The 18847-nt window shown below is 45.9% G+C and overlaps 9 protein-coding genes across 10 annotated transcripts; 2 read left to right on the forward strand and 7 right to left on the reverse strand.

Moving 5' to 3' along the window:
- Nucleotides 1–786: 786 nt before the first annotated feature.
- Nucleotides 787–1209, reverse strand: FOXG_19482 (uncharacterized protein; the record flags this gene model as incomplete). Its single annotated transcript, XM_018399704.1, has 1 exon — nucleotides 787–1209. The coding sequence occupies one exon, from the start codon at nucleotides 1207–1209 to the stop codon at nucleotides 787–789; it is 423 nt and encodes a 140-aa protein (XP_018243094.1).
- Nucleotides 1210–1376: 167 nt separating this feature from the next.
- Nucleotides 1377–2996, reverse strand: FOXG_19483 (uncharacterized protein; the record flags this gene model as incomplete). The annotated part of the gene is made up of 1 exon (XM_018399705.1): nucleotides 1377–2996. The coding sequence occupies one exon, from the start codon at nucleotides 2994–2996 to the stop codon at nucleotides 1377–1379; it is 1620 nt and encodes a 539-aa protein (XP_018243095.1).
- Nucleotides 2997–4013: 1017 nt separating this feature from the next.
- On the forward strand, nucleotides 4014–6558 carry FOXG_07418 (uncharacterized protein; the record flags this gene model as incomplete). Its single annotated transcript, XM_018386002.1, has 7 exons — nucleotides 4014–4737; nucleotides 4803–5227; nucleotides 5287–5868; nucleotides 5932–6014; nucleotides 6073–6102; nucleotides 6162–6216; nucleotides 6268–6558. The coding sequence occupies 7 exons, from the start codon at nucleotides 4014–4016 to the stop codon at nucleotides 6556–6558; spliced, it is 2190 nt and encodes a 729-aa protein (XP_018243096.1).
- A 153-nt stretch (nucleotides 6559–6711) lies between these two features.
- On the reverse strand, nucleotides 6712–7861 carry FOXG_07419 (uncharacterized protein; the record flags this gene model as incomplete). The annotated part of the gene is made up of 4 exons (XM_018386003.1): nucleotides 6712–6721; nucleotides 6772–7377; nucleotides 7427–7808; nucleotides 7840–7861. The coding sequence occupies 4 exons, from the start codon at nucleotides 7859–7861 to the stop codon at nucleotides 6712–6714; spliced, it is 1020 nt and encodes a 339-aa protein (XP_018243097.1).
- Nucleotides 7862–8376: 515 nt separating this feature from the next.
- On the forward strand, nucleotides 8377–10467 carry FOXG_07420 (uncharacterized protein; the record flags this gene model as incomplete). The annotated part of the gene is made up of 3 exons (XM_018386004.1): nucleotides 8377–8554; nucleotides 8623–10415; nucleotides 10456–10467. The coding sequence occupies exons 2-3, from the start codon at nucleotides 8664–8666 to the stop codon at nucleotides 10465–10467; spliced, it is 1764 nt and encodes a 587-aa protein (XP_018243098.1). The 5' UTR covers nucleotides 8377–8554; nucleotides 8623–8663.
- A 1406-nt stretch (nucleotides 10468–11873) lies between these two features.
- FOXG_07421 (uncharacterized protein) lies at nucleotides 11874–13158 on the reverse strand (the record flags this gene model as incomplete). Its single annotated transcript, XM_018386005.1, has 2 exons — nucleotides 11874–11929; nucleotides 11976–13158. 2 exons carry the CDS (start codon nucleotides 13156–13158, stop codon nucleotides 11874–11876), a joined length of 1239 nt encoding a protein of 412 aa, XP_018243099.1.
- A 155-nt stretch (nucleotides 13159–13313) lies between these two features.
- FOXG_07422 (uncharacterized protein) lies at nucleotides 13314–15823 on the reverse strand. 2 transcript variants are annotated; one of them, XM_018386006.1, is made up of 5 exons: nucleotides 14669–15823; nucleotides 14419–14617; nucleotides 14034–14363; nucleotides 13836–13973; nucleotides 13314–13774 (listed from the first exon to the last, which is right to left on the reverse strand). In XM_018386006.1, the coding sequence occupies exons 1-5, from the start codon at nucleotides 15206–15208 to the stop codon at nucleotides 13431–13433; spliced, it is 1551 nt and encodes a 516-aa protein (XP_018243100.1). In that variant the 5' UTR covers nucleotides 15209–15823; the 3' UTR covers nucleotides 13314–13430. The 2 variants fall into 2 exon arrangements, with proteins under 2 accessions (XP_018243100.1, XP_018243101.1); XM_018386007.1 differs by lacking the exons at nucleotides 13314–13774; nucleotides 13836–13973 and having other exon boundaries at nucleotides 13974–14363.
- A 459-nt stretch (nucleotides 15824–16282) lies between these two features.
- FOXG_07423 (uncharacterized protein) lies at nucleotides 16283–16693 on the reverse strand (the record flags this gene model as incomplete). Its single annotated transcript, XM_018386008.1, has 1 exon — nucleotides 16283–16693. One exon carries the CDS (start codon nucleotides 16691–16693, stop codon nucleotides 16283–16285), a length of 411 nt encoding a protein of 136 aa, XP_018243102.1.
- Nucleotides 16694–17362: 669 nt separating this feature from the next.
- FOXG_07424 (uncharacterized protein) lies at nucleotides 17363–18727 on the reverse strand. Its single transcript, XM_018386009.1, has 3 exons — nucleotides 18041–18727; nucleotides 17746–17967; nucleotides 17363–17694 (listed from the first exon to the last, which is right to left on the reverse strand). Exons 1-3 carry the CDS (start codon nucleotides 18536–18538, stop codon nucleotides 17443–17445), a joined length of 972 nt encoding a protein of 323 aa, XP_018243103.1. The 5' UTR covers nucleotides 18539–18727; the 3' UTR covers nucleotides 17363–17442.
- Between the last annotated feature and the right edge of the window lie 120 nt (nucleotides 18728–18847).

The raw sequence follows: 18847 nt of genomic DNA on the forward strand, positions 1-18847 counted from the left end.
AATATATATTTAGGTAGCAAAGGTGTAATATACTACAAGCCATGCTAAATAGCCTTTGCATAAGCATCTACCCACATCTCGGTAGATCTGGGTTTAGCAAGTGCTCCTCGCTCGATCAAGTCCATGCCATAGTCCGTCATCCCCGCCGCCAATTCAAATCTGTCGAATTCCTGCAAAGTCCTTGCTATGCACTTCATCATATGCATCCATGCCAGTCCTCTACCAATACATCTGTAGGCCAAGTATGTTAGTTATTAATCTTCTCGTCCTTTCGCTGTGATGGAACGTGTGAGCTCTTACCCTCTTTGATTAGTTGAAAATGGGACAAAAGCCCGGTACATTCTATCCTTTCTTTCGGACGGTAAGTTGAGCCAGCACTCAGGCCTCAATTCATTCGGGCCTTCGAACACTCCCTCGGAACGATGTATGGTGTACGGCTGAGCTGAGATGACGGTCTGTTGGGGCATGTTAGCTGTACCTGGACTCTATCAAGGTTTGAATGCCCTGGGATCTATCAAGCACTATTGGGGAGTTTTACGTCTGGAGGGTAAGAAACGCCTTCAAATTCAAAGCCCGATTTCGGTACGACTTATGGCATTGGTGCTGGTGCAGGAGGATAAACACGAAGAGTCTCGCGGATCACAGCATGGTATATCCTGGCTGCATGAAGCTGCACGCAATCTCAGTTTTCCGCTTGAGGCCGCTCCAGGCTCCGACTTCCAGGGCCCTTAAGTACGCCTGCAGAGCTTGCAGATCTCTCTTGGTGCTGTTGTCACTCTCGTATAGCTAGGCCATTGCCGCACGAAGTATCTCGTGCATGACCAGTCCTGTCACCTGGATCCGACGCTCCGGGACTATGACTGTGCTAGCGGCAATGATTCCAAGAAGTAATTCCGGTCGTGCATGAAAACATGAAAATGTGCCTGGATGGATGCTCGGTACTAAAGACGCGCTCTCCTGGACGAAGAAGAACCGCACAAGGTCGTTCAGTAACTCGACAGGTGGAAACGAGTGTAAAGAAAAGTGGGAAATCTTCATCGCGGTTACTAACACCAGCAGATGGTCTCTGCATGCGTCGTCCAGCGTGCTACCCATTCTTCGTCCTGTCGAGGCTTCCATCAAAAGGGTAGTTCTCTCTCTACTGTTGCCTGCGCCAAGGTTGATAAGATCCTGGCCGTGGAAGGAGTGCTGGAATCTAGGGGGTGCCATGATGTACAGGCACAACGTTGGTATGCTTCTGACCGGCTCCTAAACGACGGACCAAGAGACAGATTTTCGACATCAGACTTGCCGTCAAGTAACGTAACAACAAGCATAGTTTATATAGATCGCAAAATATAAAAACGGTTTTATTTCTATCATTACATTATGCAGTACTAATGGAAACGAGCACCTCCCCGCCCTATGCTCGTTTCATAAGGTACCGCAAAGCTAGGATCAAACTCATCATAAACGATGCCGATGCCAAATGGGAAGTGAGCATGTCTCCGCCCCTCGCGAGCAACAAAGGGAGGGGGGCCATCGCCATAAATGTATTCTTGAACCTCTCTGTCAAGGCATACGTAGCGGCCTTTATGTCTTTGATTGAGCATCATGGAAATGCTGACCTTGATCCTTTGACTGGCAGGTCGATGCTTCCAGCCTAATTTGTCTCGAATATCAGCTAACATGGTAGCATGGTTTCCGTGTCCCCTGACCAAGGAGAGAAAGCTGAGGTTGACTGATTTCAGTGTTGGTGGGAGCTTGCCGAGAAAGGAAATAAGATCATCCTGGAGGACTTGCAACCCGGAAAGCCCAAAGTGTTTTAGTTTTCCTTTTGATAAAGTGTCGACGGGAAAGATATCAAAGAGTGATACATAGTGTTCCATTGGGCAAGACCAAGCTCCTAATCCATAGCTGTTCTGCAAGGTAACGTCCTCCAGGTCTGTTGCTTTGGCTAGAAGGCTGGATATCCTGCCGTTCTTATGGAGACCCCAATCTTCAGCCTCAAAGTTCGCGAGGTATCCAGTTGTTAGCGCGAGCGTAATGCGTCTAAAACCTGGCCGCGCAACAATCTTGCAAAGACTATCATACTCTGCATTTGGCTTGTCGAAGAGAGTGTAGTCGATTCCGGTCGGGAGTTTGTGATTATCCACAACCAGCTCAGAGATGTGAAGCTTGTCTGCATAATCGGCCAGAGTCTTTGTAACTATGCAGAATCCGCGCCACTGTCTCCTCTCGTCGTCATTTCCCCATCCTTCTGGGCAATTTTCAGGGCCACCTTCACGAGCCTCGTCATCTGGCCAGGTCCGAGGGATTGGATATACAAACCCAGATGGAAATGCTCGGATCATTGGTGTTTTATAAAGTGGTTTAAAAAGAAAACCGTGTGCCGCCGGTGTAACGGTGACCTTCGTGAGTTTTGGGAATCGTTGTACGGTGTACCGAAAAGCTTCCTCATCTGCGCTCGATGATAACACCTCCCTTTGCTGAAATAAGAGGTCCGTATAATGCGCCACTGAATCCAGAGACGGCATCAGGTTATCAACCTGCTTCTGCACATCGATATCGCCCTGGTATTTATTCCTGGCGCGCGATCTGGCCCTGGTTAGATCGATGCTATCTTTACAAAGACGAACAAAATCCCTCGAGATCCATTCTTTGTCCTCGTTGGCGGCATAGTCATCAGCATCATTCTCATCCCCACTATAGCCACAAGGGCCATAGCCTTCTGTAATAGGAATCTTCATCAACACGGAGTCGTCCCATATAATCTCTTTCACGCGATGACGGAAAACATCGTGGTTGGCGACTGCGAGCAACACTTCGATATTGCGTGGATTAGGAGACATAAACACGCGGTCAAATCTTAGATACGACTTGTCTCCCAAGGCTCGACAAGTCAGACGTAAGCTCTTGATGTCATGATTGCAAAGTAGAGCGCAGATTGCCCCAAGCAGCTCGTTTGGTAGTGCTTGGAGTGCAGGTGAGGGACTTGCATCGTCGGACAAGTTCATGGTTGCAATTGAAAATAAGCGAAGGTGTAAAGGGTAAATTCTCGGCGAGGCCAAAGTAGGGATAGAGAACGCTTTATAGAGGGGGTTCCTTGTTTGCCCAGTCAAATGATATTATGATGTCACAAACTTTGATTGGTAGGAAAGATCAACAGAACCTACCTACTTTGGGGGGTCCTCCATGTTTTATACATGGCACTGACTAATTGCGAGGCTGTCAGTTGCAGTTGAGACTTGTGGCTGACAATTTATCACCACATTGAACTTAGCGAGGCTGTCAGGGGCTAATCTTAGTGGGTAGTGACATAAGCTTTCAGCCAAAAATCTCAAATGCAAATAAGCTACAGGGGTGAGAGATCAAGTGAAGAGTTGCTGTGGTAAGGTTCAGAGTTAAAAAGAGGCCTCAGCCCCGATACACAAAGGTAAAGACCACATACCTATTAGAGACTGTAATTAGAGTATCTGGCTTTTTAGCTAAAAGCAAGAAAATAGGCACGAGGGCAATGAGTATATTGCCTATATGTGTTATATATACTATCTGTTAGAGTTTGGGTAGTACCCAGGAATAAGTTCAGTTAAAGAAAGCTTAACTAAATAAGTCACAAATGGTTTAGATACACATGTGAAGACCTGATATATTAAGCTTGAGTTTTAAAGAGGCTTCAGCCCCAACACACAAAGGCAAAGAACACATGTCAACACATATGGGCGACGTACTAATTGCCCTCTGTGATAAGGTTGAGGTTTAAAGAGGATATATCAACACATATAGGCAATATACTCGCTGCCCTCACTGATGCCTAAGATCTAGCTTTTGTCTGAAAAAGCTATATATCCTGATGACGGTCTCCAACAGGTATAAGAAGAGCCTGCCTGGTGAAAAGTTGTATATAGCTGGTCATGTAAAGGTAACAGGCCATCCAAATTTCACTGTTTTCTGACCGAATCCTTTAATTTTCTCTTTGTATTATCCTTGTCTCTTTGACGAAATCTGCTCTATCCGTTTAGTAACTTCTCGTCATGGGTCATTCCGAGAAGATGGCTGTATCACTCTTTACGTGTGCACTACTTATTCCCTCTCTTTTCACACCCTATGTCACTGCATCCTATTCCCACCACCACGAACGCCTCAATCAAACTCATCGAGAGATTGGCAATGAAGGAGTGCAAGTAAATTCAACAGGGAACATGTCGGAAGGGATCCATGTCCCAGTAGCACTTACTGCTCATGCAACTTCCAGTGCTTCTACTCAGGGCCTTGGTGATTATAGCAGGCCATCTGCTTTAACCGCTGCCACAGGCGGAACACCCGCGGGACAGTCGGACGGCCGCGATTTCGACCTCGTCGATCTCACGAGGCTCTTCCCCGAGGGGCACATCCCCTCAGATACTTCTGATCTGCAGTATGGCCTCATTACCTTTGGAGCCGGCTCCGAGTCTGGCGCGGTAGACCCTGCTAGCTCGGGATCCGGCTTTCTTCTCGCTGTTGGGGAGCCTCATGGACTTACCCAACTTCAGAAGAGAGATTGCCGACCGGATCCTTTTGTTTTCCTTGACTGCCCTGCTGGCGTACTCGACCAACCCGTCAACCAAACTCAGAAAGCTAGAGTCGTCTGCACAAGTCAGGATGTCGATGGCTGCTTTAGGGTGATGGAGCGTGGAGTTGAAGGCACTTTGGTAGAGATGCCAGAGGAGTGTGCACCAAATTCCTTTGCTCGAGCAATCTCACTAGAGCTTGCTGACGGTAATCCTCTTTCCACTTATTCGCCCTTTGGTCGGTAACCCTTGACTGACATCTATCCTTCAAAGACCAGACTATGCCAGACCACCTGGCCAAGCTACATACCCCCACCTCCCCGATATACGAGTTCTCCTTTGACTTTAACAAACACGAGCGGCGAGCCGACGCGAAAGTAGCCATACGAATGGATATAACAAACGTCAAAGGATACTGGGACGGTCTTGTCGACTCTCCTGGTGTTCAGAAGCGTGATGTCGAGCGTAGATATCTTTCGTCTCTCAACCTTGATTGGAAGAAGACTTTACAAAAAGGAGACAGGTTCCAATATGGTTCTGGTGAATACGCACTAAAAGTCAAAAAGGACTTAAGTACGGCGGTCTTTTGGCAAGCCGCCGAGAACTGTCCTGTAGGTGATAAGCTCTATGGTGAAGGTATCGCAGCTTTCATGGAGGGCAAAGTCGATGCCAGGCTACACTATGCTGCTACAGTCATTGTGAGTATTCTACATGTTCTCTCCATTCCGACTTCGATCTTGCTGATACGGTGCTGTAGGCAACCTCAACCAAAGGCTCTTCGAGAGTTGACGTCAAGGAAGCCACTGGCTTCATCAAAGTCACTGGCCAGACGGATTTGACCTTTGGAGTTGGCGGAATGGGTCGTCTCGATATCAGCATGGCCGGAAAGGGCAACCCTGCCAAGAGTGAGGAACACTATGAAGTCTTTCAAAGACACACGATTAGTGCAGGGTCTTTGTGGGGCTACATGAGCCTCACTCCCTTCATCACTCGGCAAACGTTTTTGGCCACGTCTCACATGGATGAGTCCCCATCCACCACATCTAATCACGGGGCGACTTTGAACGGGCGTCTGACTACACGAGTCAAGACTGATTTAGGCGACTTTCCAGCCGCGTTTCCTCAGGTTCTATTTCCAGACGAGATGGACAGTCTTAGAAAGGACCACAAGGAAACCGAGATGGAGAGTTTTAACGATGACATTCTTTATGGAGACGGAGGCGAGAAAGGCAGCACCATACAAATCGGACATAATCTCGTTTTTGGGCTTGGCCTGGATTTTGGCATATTCCCCGATGTACAGGGTCAGCAACCAATTCGCGAGTCCAGCGCTGCATTTGTGAGTTTCCCGAAATCCATTTTCCCTCCATAGCATCTTTTTACTAAGGTGCAACTACTCTAGTTACTTGTTACCAGCGAGACATATGCCAACTGGGATATCCCACCAGCCGAGAACGACCAAGTCTGCCCTCATGCATCAGCCTCGTAAGTGAATTTTGCTCCCGACCACGCGCACTATACAGTATGAACTGACAGAATTCAGGAGTCTACTTAGACAAGGGGTTGTTGGCAAGTAAGTACAATCCGATACTCAAAGTGACTTTCTGGAAACCACGCTAACGGATAAACAAGAAGGTTTCTTGGCTGGAAAGATGGCAATGGGTCGGCTCTACTTTTCACTGACAAAGTATGTCACAATCGGCGAACATGAGCATCTCATTCTAACTGACATATTTAGGAAGCTCCTTATTATGAGCCCTGCTACTCGACCAAGAGCAAGCGAGCAACCGCGGAAATCCCTTTACCAGGAAACCAGTCTGCTGTCATATCGACCAACAAATTCAATAAGAGAGGGTTATACAATCCCGAAGACACTTTTGGTTACACACAACTCAGACCCAACAATGCACTTCGCCACGGCGCCAACCTCTTTGTTCAACAAAGCGTCGATCGAAATCTCGGCGGGATCAACTGCGATAACGGACGATTTGGGTCTTGTCTTGATGATGTGGAACACAAAAGAAACTGATGCGGCTGTGTTTGCGTACAATGCAAGTGGGGACCTCGTGATGATATGTCACCATGTGAAAAGTGCACCTCCGAGGGAGTCGAGGATGAAGTGGATTGGCCTGGCCCGGACGTATTCAAGATGTTAAGGAGTCGCTTAATGTTCGCGGCTCCGTCAAATTCGTCTGATGCATCAATAATAATAGCGGTGACTCTTCTATCCGTGGGCTGTAACTTTAAAAGACGCTGCAATATCAACTTGTCAAACTGCTCCTCAGCCATCTTGGATGTTAAGAGAAGGTCTGAATCAATAGCTGCCTTGATACTTTCAGATAGGTTTGGAATCGAGATAGCCATCTGGGAGGCGACAGGTTTGTAGAAGTAAGAGAGATTTCCTCCGTCGCCACCACCTCGTTTGAAGAAGAAGCTTGCTCCAAGGTGATTACGCTTGTCCCAACGCGTAGCTACGGTACGAGCGACAGTTGACTTACCAGTGCCAGCCATGCCTTGTAGCCAGAAAACGGTCTCCGAATTGTCACCGTCCAGCCAGTAATTTATTTCCTGCAAGATTTCAGAGCGAGTGCTCTGGATACAGATGCTGTTGTCTTGTTCAGCAAATGAACTGTAGGCGGCTCCGACGGCTAATGGGAGTGCAGCTATATCCAGCCTATCGTCGACTTTAGGTATTTTAGTGACACCATTGCCCAAGCTATCGTCTGGTTTGTTGAGTTTGGAGTAAATCCCATCCAACCTGTGGTGAGTTTTGTCAAGTTTGGAGTGAGTTGCATCTATCTTGGACCCAGTTTGGTCTAATTTGATGTCGGCTTCAAATAACAATGTACTTAAATATTGATTAGCTGGTTCAATAAATAAAATGGGAAATTACTTACATCTCATCGACTTGCAAGGCAAGCGAAAGTGATTCCGAGCATCTGCGTATACGCTGAACAACGAGATGAACCTGGCCACTCTCAAAGGGCCATTTCAGTGACTTGAGTCCCAAGTGTTGTCTCACGCTGGACTTGGCGGGAGGCTGCAGTTTCGCGTCTACCTTTGACAAGAGACTGAGGGTTTCCGTAATCTTTAGTGCAAAGTCTTGGGATGCCTTGAGCTTGGCGCCTTGAGAGCCTTCGATGAGTGTCTTCACCTTCTTTGCTGTATCGTATAGTGTCTCAACCTCTTGTTGTAGCTCCGCTACATCGGCTTTGACATTTGTGACATCTTGGCCGTATTGAGAACAGACCTGTAAAATCTTGACAGAAATTTCCACCACTGCGATGACGTTGGCAGCTATTCCCAGTACCTCCTTTGTTACGGCATAACATGTGGATTGAGAGTTTGTAGAAGAGAAAATAAAGTGACAATGTGGAAGTGTGGCTGAATGCACTAAACGAATAGGGATTTGAGAAGCCGTGCCTTAGGTTGCTGCCCAAGGCTGGCTGCAATGTTTGCACAGGTAGGCTATGCACAGAGAAAAACCAATTAACTCAAGTGTGGCTTGAAGCCGGTCTAGAGACCCTAGCACACTGCCCGTCACACTTCACTACGTGTAAAGCTCTTCTTCAGCTAGATGTAGGTTAACCTAAATAGATTTTAAATAATGACAGATCTATAGCCTAGAGATATCAAAATAGTTTAGGAAAACTAGATAATTTAGCTAGATGCCTGATGCATTTTACCAAGGTTTGGATAGTACATAGACAGGATGGAACATTAGCCTCTGCCCAGTCGCAGCGCTCCTTTACACTCCGCCTCACATGATTGGCAGCCTGCAGGTAATATTGGCTCACAAGGCCTCACAAGACCTGGCAAACCCCGCACCATGCATTGTGAGTTATTCTGACTAGATCACGTCAAAGATAGACAAAATATAAAATCGAGACATAATTTGGGGGAGCTGAAAAACAAAACTTGGTGACTCAACCTGCGTCAAGTTGCAATATTTGACGATTTTAGTTCCCAGCGACTCTCTTTAGTTGCGATCCGTGAGTAGGTGACGAGACCAGGAGGCCTCCTACGTAAGCAAACACCACATCAAAAGGGCACTTCTTCCCCCGCTCACCCCATTGCTAATTATATTGCATAGATCAAGGTGGACTGCGACTATAAAGAAGAATTAGAACAACAATGAATAACGTCACGTTCAAACACAAGGCATTGGATGATCCTGCTGAGAACATTCGACTGGTACAAGTCAAAGCCCTGCAGACCGCTTTACCTCTGCAGTTATGTCTCAGCACCCATTTAGTCGCTAACAGCTTGCGCTATTTTGCTGTCTCATATACATGGGGCGACGGCTGCTTGACTGAAGAACTGCTCATCAACGGTCGCCCGATGATGGTGACGAAAAACTGCTATTATGCTCTGACCCAGATCAACAGTCGATATCCATCTGATCAGAACTCCCAAGAACCTGCCTACATATGGATTGATTCAATATGTATAAATCAGGATGACAATGACGAAAAGGGTTATCAAGTTGCAATGATGGGCGATATCTATTCCAAGGCAACCAAGGTCCTGGCGTGTATAGGCTCACATGCCGATAACAGCCAGATGCTCCGCACCGTTTTGGATAAGATCAAAGTCCTTAGACCACGGGTTTATGCAGACCGGGAGGTCCTTCGACCTGGAATGTGGAGTGACTACGGTGAAGGGCGGAGCAAGGTACGGAGAATTCAAAAGTTCTTGCGCTCCTATCCACCAGGCTCGCCGATGTTTCAACACAAATTCGGTGTTCAATTTCGTAAGGCATGTCTGGAGTTTGCGAATCGGAGCTACTGGAGCAGGGTCTGGGTTATCCAAGAGTTTACTGCACCAAGCCGAAGTGGCAACGATCTCGAGATCCTTTGTGGCTGCGACACCTTCTCAAAGCCTGAACTCAACCTGTGCTACTATATTGCTTTATGTATCAGCATGGAAGGAGGCAAGCACGATGTCGAAGATATAAGCCTGCTACGTGGTAGCCTTTCAACTCCAGCACACTGCTTTCAAACTCTGATGCGGTTCAATGCTCTGGATCCCGTGCCGCTTGGCAGCATCCTACTCTATATCAGAGATTTGTTTCACTGTACGAAGCCGGAGGACAAGGTATATGGATTGCTTTCCCTGGTCAAATGGCCTGATGGTATGGCACCTATTCAACCAGTATACAAGCCTTCCACTGTGATGGATCTGGCGGAGCTGTTGATCAGTGTTACGGACGAATTGCCCAACAATGTCCAGGAAATTCTACGGGCACTTAATATTTACCATGACCACCATCTTCTAAGGCCCTTGGTTGAGACAAGGACTCGACATCCGTCTGAACTAAGTAGCCGTCATGGGAAATACTCTCCGCGGGCTTCACAAACGAGGCCTTGTGTTTTACCAATTTCTCTGAATGATGTAGGCCAATTATCAGCGTCTCTTCGCCTTATACCTCAGAATCGGCTAGGATTCGACGGGGTGGCTGCACACCGCATCCAGAGAGCCAACCGGAGTTTTGACACAGCGCAGCCATTATTCGCCGGCTCTGATGTCGCAGCTTTACTTTGTGGTGCAGCCCAACAAGAAGATGTAATAATTCAGATCCAACCTTTAACAGAATTACTCCTCGTGCTCAGACCAAATGAGCACGTTAATCAGTACGATGTAGTTGGTCAGGGTCTGTTAGTTTCCAGGTACGGATTTCCGCAAGAATTACCTCTAAGCGTGGGTGCTTTGGAACATATGCTTGAAACGCTCGAGACCGAGAAAATGCCCGAGTCAAATCTGTTTGATCCAAAACAGCACAAAGAATCGTTGAAAATGCAGCTAGAGGAGGCTCGCCAACCTGGACAAGGGGATCTGAGATGTTTAGTCGAGTTTAGAGCTGAACCGATTGAGTGGTTAATTTTGGTAGGCCAAGATCTTGAAAAAAATACTCAAAGGGATACAGAAAGAGTTTTAGAGAGATTATATACTAAGATAAACATGGAAGTTACTATGGTTTAAATAGGTTATAACTTAATAGTATTATAAAACAAGCATATAAAACTATCTTATAAAGCTAGTTTCTTCCTCTGAGGGCTAATATTAAAAACCCTTTAGCCTTAGAAATGCGCCTCTTAGAGGGATTGAAGCTCTTTGCTTGCGACATTATATTGATATGTTTTCCGATGAGGTTTGGTAAAGGTGATCCTAGTGACCCACTGCTATCATATTTGTGTAAGGTTGGAGATGGCCTAGGACGCGATTAAGATAATGGCAAGGAAGCGTAGTTAAGAGGTAAGAGAGGATTAACTAATATTTCTATATTTATCTGGCTCGTTGATATGTATGAGTTGAGATAGAATTGAAGGCGGTAAGATATATAACTATCTGCAAAGACTGGAGGTTAACGAACTAATCAAAATGTGGGGCCATAGTAATCAGCCATTTTGATATTATTATACGTAACATAATTAGAAATAACAACCAGATGAGCAGGCAATGTAACTAAAATTATCTGTGGTAACAGGTACAATACAACACACGGGACCGAAGCACAACGAGGGCCGGGATCTTTGTGAGATAACAAATAATACAGTAGTATTGGGTTCCGTTGTGTTGATGCGATCCGACAGCGACGACCGCAAATGAACAGTAAATGGTATCAAACACTCAGGTCTGGAGCTCCAGTCTAACAGAAAGTCCCCAGTAATTGGCCGCCGGCATCAGTCAATAAGACGATCTGTGTATTAGTGTTGTCGATCTTCAAAAGCCGCCCACTCCTGACCGTGTCGACAGCAGAATGATAGACGATATCTATGCCAAGGCAATAAATGTTATGGTTTGTATAGGTTCGAGAAAAATAGCAGCTGAATGTTCTAGATTGCTTTATATAATATAAAAATGCTACATATATACAGGTAAAAGAATATTTACTAAAAAGAATATAGATAAATATAAGTTATATGTTTGAATTCTCGAAGAGGTTAAAATGCATTAACATCGATGAATTAGTAGTTATAAACCCAGATTCTGCTTGTTGAACGGACATTAGACCTTCTGGGCCAGAATCATTTACCGTTGTGGCATAATCAGGATTGCTTAGAATCTTTTCAAAAGTTTGAAGAGCCTCCGGAGAAAGAGGATGCCCCATGCCAAGGCCACTTATCTCTGATTTTGATAAAAAGCATGCGAGCTCACAGTAGTGCCATTGAGGTATAAGATAAGAATCCCTCTTTGTAGTCGTGACAGCGAAAACAATCATTTCCGTCCCTCCTCTTGTCATGGTAAACTCAACAATGGTGGCTCCGGCGAAGCCTACATTCGTTTGAGTCATTGTTCGAAGCCAGTTGGGGCCAGGTACCAGGCGATGTTCCATAGGGCATATCACGAGTATGCTGTCATCCTGGAAGAACCGGTTTGACGGAAAGGTTTGAATTTTACTAAATTTATGTCTGTCAGAGTTGTGACCGAAAGATAGCAATGCACCGGCTCTACATTGAGTTTGGCTAGTGAGCCATGGCGGCCTCGTGCTCTCTGAGTCGGCATGTCGTGCTTGAATGAACATGTCTGTAAGTCGTGAACCATGATAGACCATTGAAGGGGTTAGAGGAATGGGGACGTCTGGGTAGGAGGCTCGCGTGAAGACGCCAGTACGAGCTTCTTTTCGCAAAGCTATTCCAACATTTCCCCTCCCTCCCAGCGTAACATTGAGAAGAGCAATGTACGAGGACCAGCATTGAATCAGAGGAAGCCGAATAGAGAGACCCGAGTTAGCAATAGCGTAAGGAGATGGCTTGACACCGACCTTATGACGTTGATAAGGCGAAGCTTCTAGAAAGCTATGTGGTCTAGGGGCAAGAAGACTGCCCTGGTTCTCGCTCATGGCCCATGACCAGCAGAAGAGTGAGTGATCGTCTGAAGTTTTCAGAATCTCCTCTTGGAGTCGCAAGAAGGCTCTGGGCCCTTCACCGTATACCAGAGGCATGTGGATACCAAATATGCCCAACATGCAGTACGCCATGTCCTCAATCCTTGTTGTTTCGCGGCGGGACAACCAGGACATTCTTTCAGCTATCGACGCTTCATGGCACGCCGGGCTTCGAACTTCTGACCAGTTTTCTTGGGTGGCAGTCGCAGTCTTTGGATCAGAGCTTAGGTACCTAATACCTATGCCTGTAGCCTCGGCAATGTCGCGCACAAGAGTAGATCTGGTCCCAATACGTGACCAGTCAGCTGCATAGAAGACCAAGCAATCAGGAGCGAGGAGCTCTTGAAGTGTCCATCCCCTCTCGAACCAGCGACTCTGCCGGAACTCCTTCGCATAAGATATCGGCTTGAATGTCGGAACATCTGAAAGATAGGCGTAACAAATATCGGCCTTGGAGTACCAGGCGAACATGGAGTTGATAGCTTCTGTAAGCTCAGCTGAGCTGGATTTATCGATGCAGTTGGTATCAACCCATATATACGAGTAGTCATCATTTCTGGCTTGCTCACAGGCCTCAATGATCTTGGTGAATCCCGACTTTTGGATCACCGAAGTTGGGTCTGCCCAGTCCTGGAATGTAACCTCCTCTTGCCCCCAAGTATGTGAAAGAATTGCATACTTTGGAACTTTGCTTCCGTAGAACTCCTCGAAAGCTCTGGTGCGGGTGTTGATGAGTCTCATTGTGTTGTTAAGGGATAGTCAAGTAAGCTTTGAGCGGAGGGAAGCGATGCAGTACGAATTAAGAAGTAGCTCTGGACGGATGGGGCGTGTTGCGGGGTCATCGTTGTTCCTATATGACGAAGTATTGCATATCGGCTACAAGAGATAGTAGATACTCAGTATGCAATCAAGAATGTGATTATGCTTAAATGACTATAAGAGCTAAAACCACTTTACAGAACATAATATCAAGACAAAGGAAAAGAATTATATTTAGTTAGAGACAAGGGAGATCAGCTATTATAGATGCTGTTTTCGATGTCCCTCTTATAAATTGCCAACACTTTCGCCGCCTGTTTCACGTGAGACGCATTCATAACCTCCTTTTCATAGGATGCAAATTTCTCTGCTGTCTGAAGCATGGTCTGAATCTCTCTACGAGACAAATACATATTCGAATAGTCATCAGGCAGTATATCTGCGAAATTGTCGTCTCCGAAATTGTTCGAGACCTTGTGATCATTATTGGATCGGAATGCGCCAATGGTCTTTCCCAACGGCAACGTTCCCAATCGGGTGAGGCGCAAGAGAGAGACTAACTGGCCTCGGTCTCGGAGGGCGCTTTGATATAGATCACCTGCTCATTATTTAGTCAAAGAAGACCAACTTGTACAGACTCCGTAAAACATGTAACTCACTCGTCCCTTCCATTGTAAAGACCACTATACCAGAGTAGTTGTCTATTGCTTCAAGAATGATCGAGGCAATTGAATTACCCGACAAGGTTTGATTTTGTCCCTGACCCAAGAAAATATCACAATCATCCAAAAGAATAACTTATACGCATTAGCGGAAACTAAACTCGGTGTCTGAAAGGGTCTGAATTGGAAATGTACCTGCATTCCAGATATCACCAAGATAGAACGCCTCTTTGATGTTATTCTCAACTTGATTAAGCTCTATACCGATTTCATATGGCGTTAATCGATACAATGGCTTCCTTGCCAATTCGGCGAGAGCCTCCGCTGCGAATGTCTTGCCGGTTCCTGCGGTACCACAAAGTAGAATCAATCTACCCCGGTCTCGGCTTACTAAGGCATCTATAGATGCCTTGTTTTCGGGTAGAAGCGCCCTTAGAATGTTCTTCTCACTCTCTGGAAGGACCAGCATATCAAACATATCCTCGTTCCAGACTATATCAGCCGCGTATTCTATAACAAGCTTTCCTAGAGAGGTGCTGTCAGCGTAGCCTTTGTGTTAGTCATATTTGGAGGCACCAACGCCACTTCTTGTCGTGGAATCCGAAGCCATATGTTGTCGGTGGTAGTAGAAGGGTAAAGCTGCCGGTAGGAGGTGAATCTGACTCGGTGGCTTCCAATGGTAGGTACTCTTCAACATGCTCAGTGACCACGTTCTCAATGGTGTGTAGTCTGTGAAAACGACGATAGGTTTCGATGTCAACCATATAACGACCATTTCCCTACACAGTGGAGTAAGTACATGATCAGTATAACAATTGGGTCTCAATTACCATGCGATAATCGAGAACCTGGCTTGGGGCAGTGTAAAGAACTAATCTTGGTTTTCGAAGCTGCCAGAAAAGCTCCCCACGCTTTCTAAGGCGAGACTCAAGTTGTTGATCAAATCTTAGTGGAAAGAAACCGAGGGACTTTATTGGGACCTTGTCCACCTCCGCGGCATGCTTTGGCCAGGGTATGGTGACAATCCTTTTGAATTTTGCAAAACGGCCATTGAATTTCCACATTTCGCATTCTAACCTTATCGGATTCGAACCAGGGAGAGGAGGATATTTTGAAACCATGGCGATGTGATTGCCCTCCTCAACAGTGACTATTATCTCTCTCGGCCCAAATAGCTTGTGGAAATGTTTTCTGCTTACAAGCTCATCACCGAGAAAAAGCTTCTCGGCTTCTTGATAGTCGGGGCTAAATTCCTTGTCCAGGTACTCAAGAAGGAGATTGATGTCTTTGCTTTGACGCTCTGGTAAGTGGGGAACGTGGTCGCGCAGCAGATTCCGAGTGTGATAGAAATGAAGGTATGGTGCCATCATGTTTTGTTCTCGTTTCCAGCCCAGTCACAATGACTCATCCACAGAATCTTGTTTAGTGTCTGCTTCTTTGACTGCTTCTATTGCGTTGTTCAAATGCGTCGATACAATTTCCATATACTCTCCTTCTGCTACAGCATTATCAGCATCGTTCGGCAGGAGACATAATTGAGAACTCAGATCAGGTGGCGCAGAGTTCACTGATGCCTCCCGTAAGGCCTCGAATACAGTGTTATGGTAATCGAGACAGTTGTAGGTACGGTGTATAATGAAAGAAATATTAGGATCCTTTCGGGCAAGCAGCTGGGAATTCTCATCCGGAATTCGACCCCTGAGGGGGCTTGCTTTGTTGTCGCCGACAAACAGACGTGGAACGTCGAGAAATGACGAAATAGCAGGATGGCGAGAATGGACTGGTGTTGATCCAGGGCATTCCACCCGATGGATGACTATATACCGCGGCATTGGAGCGCTGGGCTGAGTCGACATAGCCTCAGTGCTACTAGTGAAGTTGCCAACGTTATTTCCCGCCGTATCGACGTTTAAAAAAGTTGCAGTGTTCGTTATTGCGAAGCGACACTTGAAAGCATTGGAGATAATCAGGCACTTGGAGGCAACAAATCACAATGCGCCACGTCAGGACAAAGAGGGGGATCCTTGGGCCTGATATATGGTTTATTTGTTAAGTTAAATATGCAATATGCAGATAGCTATTTCTTTTATAAAATATAATTAAAAAGGAGATTATTATAGTTTTAGTATTATAAACCAGTAGTTACAGTATATGTACTCTACTTTTCTCCTCTAATTAACTCAAAGCTTACCTACATGTGACGTTTGAGCTGGATGAGCTTTAATTTGGTAGGAGCCAATTACATACAAATCGAATCAAGACTAGTCTCTGTTACATCGATGTAATTTACCTGGACTTAGGCGATCTTTGAATAATACAGTACTTTGGCCCTTTTATCAGGTCTTCAACACAGTCTCCTCTAGAGCCTCACCATTCTTAGTTATAAGTTTCTCTGAACTAACCATGATAAACGCAACCGGGCAGGTACTTTGGCTTCGGTTAATTCACATGTGATTTACACCTTGTTGAACAGTTATGTCCCCCTCTCTGATAACTTTCTCTTCTCCGCTGTCAAGGGCGAGAACAATGTCTCCGCTCATGGCTACGCAGTAGTCCATAATGAGGGTGCGACGCATGGGGGTCTGAGTGCCAGGCACAAAATCAGTAGCGCAGAAGGTAACACCTCCTGGAGGGCATCCAGGAAGATCATCGCTAATAGACGGCGAGGCATGGCTGTTATTGACAGGGACGGCATCTCTTCTGTCGAAGGTTGCGAACCCCATTTGTCCAGGGCCGAACGGTCTGAACATAGGGACGGCATCATCGTGGATGAAGACAGACAGGTCGTTATCCGAATGGACAGTTCGGACAAAACGCGGGGCTGGGAGGTCATAAAGAACCCTTTTTGAATCCATTGTTGGCTTGAGGTTGTTTAAGTATAAAGTTTGGGGAGCTTGGGAATGATAGTGTGATGACTCGATGGTATAGGATCGAAATCAACATATGGGAGCGATGCATAATATTTATACATTTGGGTACACCACCTTGGTTAGTTCCCCTTGCGGATAAGCAGGTTAGCAAGGTAGGGTAGGTTGGGTGTGATATGACTTCACAATAAGCAGATAGATAGCTGAACCAAAATGGTAGCCTAGTACAGTTAGCGGGTTGCGGCGTCCTTAAGTCCGGTCAAGCTCACAGTACACTCCGGGCCGAGACTTTGGTGCCCTAAGAGTATATATACGGCGGTCGTTATGCAGGTTGCCAGTAAACAAGAACCAGAGTTAATAGTACGTTAATACTTCAAATCATGGCTTCCATACGAAATGTCAGCTTCTTGAGCAGAGACATCCAAATTTCAGTATAGCTAGCTGATTATTGATAGTGCAAAGGAGCCTAAGGAACTCGTTGTCCTGGAGTGGACCGGAGCTTGTTTCATTTATGCAGATGCATCTTTGTACATAGCCATCAAGTTGTTGCTGGGATTCAAGGTTTCGCATTAAATAGGATTCTTAGAGTACTTTCTCTTTTTACCTTTAGTGCCTTGCCTGTTTTAATGTTTTCCCATTGAAAAGGTACTTTGATAGGGAGGTTGTTGTAATATTTTAAAAGACGTGTAATAATAATACTTAGAATCTATACGTGGCAAACTGATGGTAATAATATTTTAAAGGTTTTGTGTGATTCCAGGTTGAATTCTCTCCAATATAGCCATTAGTTCCTTATGCACACGTGCCTGGGTCTCTGCACCCTCCTTACTTCTAACAAAGGTGCTTGGTTCTCTAACTCTGCACTCGCTCATGTATTTTCCGTGGCTTCCTTCTCCAGCAGCAGCACTATGCACAAGTGTTCGCGAACCTTCTTCTGTCTTGCGTGCAACGAGTGCTTTGGCGATGGAAAGAAGGTAGCGAGGCAATCCCTTGATTTCAGGTCAGTTTCTATTGGATCTAGAGCATAGCTTTAACTGTACCTTGACGTTTTTGTCCAGCTCTGACTCGCATAGCCCGGGATGCACATTGTTCAAAATTATTGGCTGAGCGCTATGAGAGCCTTCCTTCATTGCCGCAGAAATTGAACGGACAAGCATTACCACGAGTAGTTTCGACACATTATACCGATCATTGAGCCTTTCTGGTCTGTTCTCGTTCAAAGCATCAAAGATTGAAGGTTCAAATCTTTCTCGGAATTTCGCCTATACGTTGTCAGATCTGAAACAGCGGAAATATTTCCTTCGAGGGGGCGGTCAAGCAAAAGCAGCAACCCACATTGTAATGAACAGCAGAGCTAGTAATGACTAGCCTTGAAGCTTGTCTGGTCTTTTCATACGACTTTCGAAGGATTGGAAACAGATTCAGTGCTAGAAGGAATGTTCCGATGACATTGACTTTGATGGTGATTTCGGTTCCCTCACTCTCTTCGTACGTATTCCTCAAAATGCCAGCATTTTCCACCACGACATCGATCCTTTCGAGTGAATTGCACCTTGAGGCGAAGGACTTGATTGAATCATATTTGTCCATTTCCAGGTGCCATACCTGGACAACGTTCTTTCGCTTTGTGGACGCCTCAATAGATGCTTTGGCTGCTTCGCCTTTTTCTAGCGACCTGACCGCGAGAATGACAACTTCTGCATCAAGTCGGACAAAATGCCTGGCAGCTTCTAATCCCAAGCCAGTGTTGGACCCTGTAATAATGATGGTCTGGCCTTGGAATGAGGTGGTCGGGACAGGAATGCGTTCCAATTGTCCGCGGATGGCATCCATGGCTGTGGTTTCGGATGCTCGAATAATAGTAAACGTGAATAGGAAGTAAAAGAAAAAGAAGCACTCTGAGGGCGCAAGTTTATGTTCTACTGTAGTTTGCAGTAAGATCTCGCGCTACAAATGACTTATTTTTATATATTTAAAAAACAATAACCGAAATACTAAGTAACCCGAACCGCCGAATTTGCATACTACAGGGTTCGGGGACTAAACCAGTTAGCTATGGTCGCCGCAGCCTGTTTTGATTTCCAATTACCAGTGCCCGCAAAACGTCGGACTGAAGACATAAGAAGCCCGGACTCAAGCCTC

This window comes from Fusarium oxysporum, chromosome 4 (genome assembly GCF_000149955.1).
Source record: "Fusarium oxysporum f. sp. lycopersici 4287 chromosome 4, whole genome shotgun sequence".
In the NCBI taxonomy this organism is placed as follows: Eukaryota; Fungi; Ascomycota; class Sordariomycetes; order Hypocreales; family Nectriaceae; genus Fusarium; species Fusarium oxysporum.